The 6,000-nt window shown below is 40.4% G+C and overlaps 1 protein-coding gene across 2 annotated transcripts in view; it reads right to left on the bottom strand.

The window, feature by feature from the left end:
* Positions 1 to 1,321: 1,321 nt before the first annotated feature.
* LOC138615428 (TOX high mobility group box family member 2-like) overlaps positions 1,322 to 6,000 on the bottom strand; it is a 76,962-nt gene continuing 72,283 nt past the window's right edge. For both annotated transcript variants that reach the window (XM_069689072.1, XM_069689074.1), the window contains 3 exons: positions 4,601 to 4,999; positions 3,860 to 3,999; positions 1,322 to 2,956 (listed from right to left, as the gene is read on the bottom strand). In XM_069689072.1, the coding sequence (XP_069545173.1) occupies positions 2,914 to 2,956; positions 3,860 to 3,999; positions 4,601 to 4,999 (582 nt within the window). In that variant the 3' untranslated portion in view covers positions 1,322 to 2,913. The remainder of the gene's footprint in view (positions 2,957 to 3,859; positions 4,000 to 4,600; positions 5,000 to 6,000) is intronic.

Genomic DNA, 6,000 nt, shown 5'->3' with positions numbered 1-6,000 from the left:
GGCTTGTTTTAACAGAATCAAAATGGGATTTGTCTTGGATTATACACATCAGGATATTACTTAAGCAATATTTCACGTCATTATTGGCACTTCAGTGTTTACATATGTTTTCTTATCACCGTTTTTTTAGCTTTTCAGTTCCGGAAAAAAAAAAAAAGAAGAGATGTCTGTACAGAGATTTAATTTTTTTTATGTGAAAATGAGAGACTTCTCGTCAGTGGAACTTCTCACCAGCAGGTGGCGATAGAGGAACATTAATAGAAGATGGCAGCAGTATGTAGAGCGGTCCGGTCACTTTAATGCCGTTGGACTGTTGTAATCGGCCACAGCGGTCAAACAAACATCTGTATTTAAATCCATGTGCCTTTAAAATTTTGCATTTTCCCCCCACCCCCCTCTTTTCTTCCAGTATTTAAAGAGTTCAGTTCACACATGTAACTTCTTGAGTTAATGTTAATTCTATGCCACTTTTGCCTGTATTTAAGCAGGACGCTTCTTTTCAGATATACCCTGTTTACATATTCACATCTGGAAACTCAGCTGCCTTGCTCAAGTAGTAATGATGTGGTAATGATGGTGAGACCTTTGATGTTTTGTTTTTTGTCATTACAAATAAAAGTATTAGTCTTTACCTACAGTATAAGTCATCAGGATTTGACTGTAATTAAATGATCTCTATCTTTGGGTAGAGGAGGTGAAAAACAATGCAGTGAGTTTTATGAGTCAGCTCTAGGGGGCACTGTGTCATCATCATGACGGCAGGAGAGAGAGTGCAGGAGGGGTGGGGGGGAGAGAGAGCTGAGGGGGAGGGATGATAGATTCCATTTCTATTCTACCTTTAATCCAACTGTGAAATTCATAACTAAAAGGCAGTTCTTTTTTTCCATCTCAGGTAGTTCTCTGAAAGGCCGTGTACTACTGCATCAACTCTGAGTTTCATCATCGCGCCTTTAACAAAAAACATGGCCAGCGGGCAGAAAAATGTTCCTTGATATACTATTGATCTAGTATGGATTTTTTTTTAAAGAGAGAAAAAGATAAAATAAACCATGAAAAGGTTAAAGTTCATTAAGTGAAGATACTCTGGGAAGCCTAAACTCTTCACCTAATGAGCCACGTGACAGCAGTCACATTAACTTCTGCAACATCAAAGATAATTCTCCTAATTAACCTCAGACACATGCAGGGGGAATGCAAAATTATGTTTATAGGCTACTGCAGCTATCAGGCATCGCTCATCAAAATACTAATGAATCTGTTGAGACTTAATAATGTAAACCACAGCGAGACGATCAAAATAAGTAGAGACATGCACACCCACTTTTCCACTTTAAACATTTTATTACAGACAAAAGAAAACAAAAAGAAGTATTTGTGACACAAAAATGAATCTAATGCTCGTACATCAGTGATGCACCAACAACTTTCTGAAAAAATAGTTATTATTCTAATAATAATGTTGCTTGATCAATAATAATAATAATAATAATAATAATAATAATAATTATGCACCCTGATGAAAATAAGCCAAAATGTTACTTCATATCATTCATAAATAGATGTGAAACCTGCAACCAAATTAAATAGAATGACCATATTGTAAAACATATGATATTCAACAAAACAAAATGGGTTCTCTCATCACTGGCTTTACAAATTAAAGAAGTACATTTGGCAGGTTTATACACAAAATTAAAATATCTACCCCCATGACCGTTCCTCTGAAACGCAAATCCTGCTACAGTGAAAAAACAAAATATCTTAAGAATTTTTTTTTCTTCACAAAAAAAGATAAAGATGAGTTCAACACAATTCTAAAACACCTAATAAAACTAGTCAAAAACTTTAAAACCCACTGTTATGTTTTTTTCTTTAGTAACATTTCACATTTAGCAACTTTTTTTATTCACCTGTACAAGTGGTGTTGGGACTAAAGGGTTGTGGGCGGGGTTACAGGTGGGGGCGGTCCTTACTGACCGAGAGTAGGAGGAGCTAAAAGGAGAGGTTTCAATCATCGACCCCTACAGTCCTGAGGCCACTTGAAGAGAGTGACTCTCTCTATCAGAGCTCCGCCAGCTGAGAAGGAAATTAAGCATCTTTCAGTCTTTGCGTTTCCCTCGTATTTGGAGAGATACAAGACCAGTGAACACAGTTTCAACACAAGTTTTAGTGTGTGTATTCCCTCACTGAATCCGCCTGCACAAAATCACATAACCAAACAAAAAGGATGTTAAAAAAAAAAGCAAGGGACTGCAGCTAAATACACACATAAGAGGGATCCATTTTGGTGATATTTACAATCACTCTGTGATAAATAAAGGAAACAAGGGAGTCCTTTACTAAGGGCAAGGATGATTTACAAATGTCTTATGTGACTATACCTTCATTAAAATGTTGCTTTGCTTTCACTCAGTCGGGGTGTTTCAGTCTGTCCTGAAGTACATCCACCCCGGATGAGGTGACTATATTCTAGTTTCCTGCATTCGATTTTCTAAGACCCCTACGCTTTGAGTATGCTTTGAGCATTTCATCTCCCCAATAAGGGCAGTCCATGGCAAACACAGAGTAATGGAGTGAAGAGGAGAGAAATCATCTTAAAAAGAAAATTCAAAACAAAATCAGAAGACATTTTTTTGGTCTTCATTTCCAGTATGTTGGCATGAGCTTAAAGCTCACTGCCCCTCAAAAAAATGGAAAGTTCACTGATAAGGAAAAAAAAGCAAGAGAAGTGCCTCAGGCTTCTGGCCGATCTAAGTGCTTGGCAAATAGGTGAAGTTACTGTAGCAGTCTTTGGGATTTTCGAAATCCATCAGAAAAAAAAAAAATCAAAATGGTGAAGAAGCAGATACATCGATGATGTTGTTGTTATGTTAGAAAGCTCCCTGGAGTCTGACATTTGGAGGTCTTTCAACTTCAAGTGAGGTAGAGAGGCTTGTCCCGAGCTCCCATGCCACTGCTGAGGAAGAAAGGAAAAACTGTTTTAATGTATGTCTGGATGTATTGATACAACTCTATACAGTTTTGTTCTGACTACTTTTCTGTTTATTCTATATTTCACCAGGAAATCGCTGCAAGATTATCAAATAGTTTTTCTAGGAACGCCTTGCTTAGAGAGCAACTCCAAAACAAACATAAAAGCTGTCGACAAACAACAGACATCAATAAGTGTGAAGTCAAAATTTGCAGATCACTCGGTACTTGAAATGTCAAATATAAAATCTGTTCTCCAGTTATCTTGACTGACACACTGGAAACAATTCAGCAGCCTCCAAAACTCCAAACTACTGTGATCTGACATTGAGGGTGAAGGTTTAAGCAAAGACTCAATCTACCTCAAAGAGTGTCAAACATGATTTGACCCAGGCATGATCCCATTTGACAAACAGATCAATCAGTTATAAATGCAAGCGATACTGACTTCCTCCTCGGCTGCTTCTCGAAGTAGTAACACAGAGTTTCAGGTGTGAGACAAAACATCCCTCTTGTGCCTGCTTAAATAGCTTGATTCAATAAGGGAATGTGCGCTGAGCGAAACACAGGGAAACTTAATTGGATGTCACACTTTTTCCAAGCTTGGTAATAGCATTGTTCTACCGCTGCATTACTCATTTCAATTTCAAGGAGATGCGTTGCTATAGCTGGGAAATTGCAGTTTATGATTAATACTGGCTGAGTCTCTGGGTGTGAAAGTGAAGTGGTTTACAGTAACTCATTTGGAAAATGAGTTACTGTCAGAAAACTTCTTAGTATTCTCAACAATCAAATGTCCTGGGTTGGATTTTTGACCAGCTAACTTTATAATGTCTATCAGGCAAAACTCATGACAAATTTAACACAGTAACTGGTGGGATGAGCTCACCTGCAATGGTTGGGTCCACAGTCCCTGTTGCAGTACTCGCTATCCCAGTCGGGGTTCTGACCGTGCCCTGGATTGGGGGCCCCTGGAGACTGCGAGCCCCCGACACTGTTCTGGTAATCAGCCTGAATGTGGGAGAATCCCTGCAGTTCAGAGAGAAGGAGGAGAAGAGGTTATATCATCCCGCTTTCAGATGGCCAGCCATTAGAGTTTGCTGAGCCATGATACTGAATACGGCCAAATGTCGTTATATCAGTTGCCCGTGAGGGTGGAAAACAGATATAGCACTTTTTCTCTCACCATTTGCTCTCATTGCTCGATTAAAATGGTTCTCAAAATCACACTGACATGACAGCCTGCTGCTGGATTGAAGACATTATGGACTCCCAGGGAAAGGAGAAAATAGTTTGTTTGACACTAGATGGGTCAGTCTTCCATCAGTTAAACGAGTGTTTTAGGCCTGTTATATTATACAAGTGAGGTTTTTTTTCTTCTGACAGCAGCAACTGATGAAAAAAGTTTGAATTTAAATGATAGCCAGAAAAGCCTCGCACCCTGTGGCTCTAAGAAATATCAGCAATGCTAAATACTGGATGCATAACAATGATTAAAGATAAACAACAACTAGTTACAGGTGATATTGTTTGTATATCCAGAAATAATTCCATTAAGTGAATGTATGAAGAATTTTAACAGATGCATGCGATTCATCAATTCACAGATTCTAATAATGGCTTGACCAACCTGTTGGCTGAGAGGAGGGGAATGCAGAGGTGCCTGGAGCCCCATTTGGTGTGAGATGATTGGCTGCGACTGCTGCATGCGGATTGGCTGGTTGAGCAGGGAGCTCTGGTGCAGGGAGAGCTGAGCGTGCGGGTGCAGAGGTGGGCTGATCTGGAAGGGTGCTGGGGGAGAGGCACTCATGCTGGGTGGGAGCATCTGGGACTGGCTAAGGGTCTGAGCCAGGGTGTGGCGGGGCGGCCCGCCATAGCTCTGGAGGTCTGACAGGGGGAAGGAGCCCGGTGGGCCCAGGTAGGGTGAGGAGGGCTGAGGGGGCACACTGTACAGGGGCTGCTTCGGGGGCAGCAGGTGGGAGGGCTGGCTGGTCTGCTGGGCACTTTTTGGTTCAGGGTCATTGTATGTCTGTGGATGCAAAAATACATCATTTTAATAAGACAGCACTCTATTAATGACATGTAACCTGTAAACTAAAAAACCCTCAAAACATCACACTAACTCATCAATCTCAATCCATCAACGTCTGATCCCAGACACATCTCCTCTTTCATTTTTTAAATAGCAGCATCCATTACACTTAAAACAAAATTTCAAGCCTGGACCTGTATTTAAAAGTTTATAAGGCAAGCCGGCAAGCTGACAAACTTTCCAACTCACAGAAATGGTGTTAAAGCATAGTTTGGAATATATGCTTATTCGCTTTCTTGCTGAGATTGACAAGCTCGCGGTTTCCCCCTGTTTCTAGTATTTATGCTAAGCTAAGCTAACTGTCCAGTGGCTCCCCCTCCGTATTACAGTGGCTTCAATCTTCTCCTTAAAGTAGAAAGTGAATAAGCCTATCTCCCAAAATGCTAAATTTACTGTAGGATTTTTTTGGAAAGCTTGCAGTCTTTGCACAGATCACTGTCAGTGTTGACTGAGTCTTTGTTTACCAAATCTCTACCATGCAGGCTGCGAGTAAAAAGTAATCCATATCTACCGTCACAATGGACATAATTGAAAAATACAGGAATGTTCTGTCATCATTCACCCTATTGGTCCAAATTCACATCAGCTGCTTCAGTAGAGTCCTGCTTGTTTTCTACTTACGTAAGGCAGCTGTCCAATACAGTTTAAGAGGACAGTTGACACTTAAAGCTCAAAATACCTTTTACGCATATTGTTGCATACATTTTTTTTCCCTCTCAATTTTTTCAGCCTGTTCTTGCTCTGACAGCTTTCCCCAATCATTTTGCACCACTTCACGCACTCATATGGAGAGACTGACGGATGGGTAAACAGGGTGGAGCTTAAAAAGGGCTGCGGTGACTTGAAGAGAAGCACCAAACTCCACCAAAATCACCCAAACTTGACCTTACTGGACAGTATCCACTCTGAGCAGGTGCAACACCCACAAAAAAAATACC

The sequence above is a fragment of the Brachyistius frenatus genome, unplaced genomic scaffold (assembly GCF_029030835.1).
Source record: "Brachyistius frenatus isolate BFR_SWC_R1_liver_20210118 unplaced genomic scaffold, ASM2903083v1 Contig_6, whole genome shotgun sequence".
In the NCBI taxonomy this organism is placed as follows: domain Eukaryota; kingdom Metazoa; phylum Chordata; class Actinopteri; family Embiotocidae; genus Brachyistius; species Brachyistius frenatus.
This window is presented reverse-complemented; position numbering and strand designations above follow the sequence as displayed.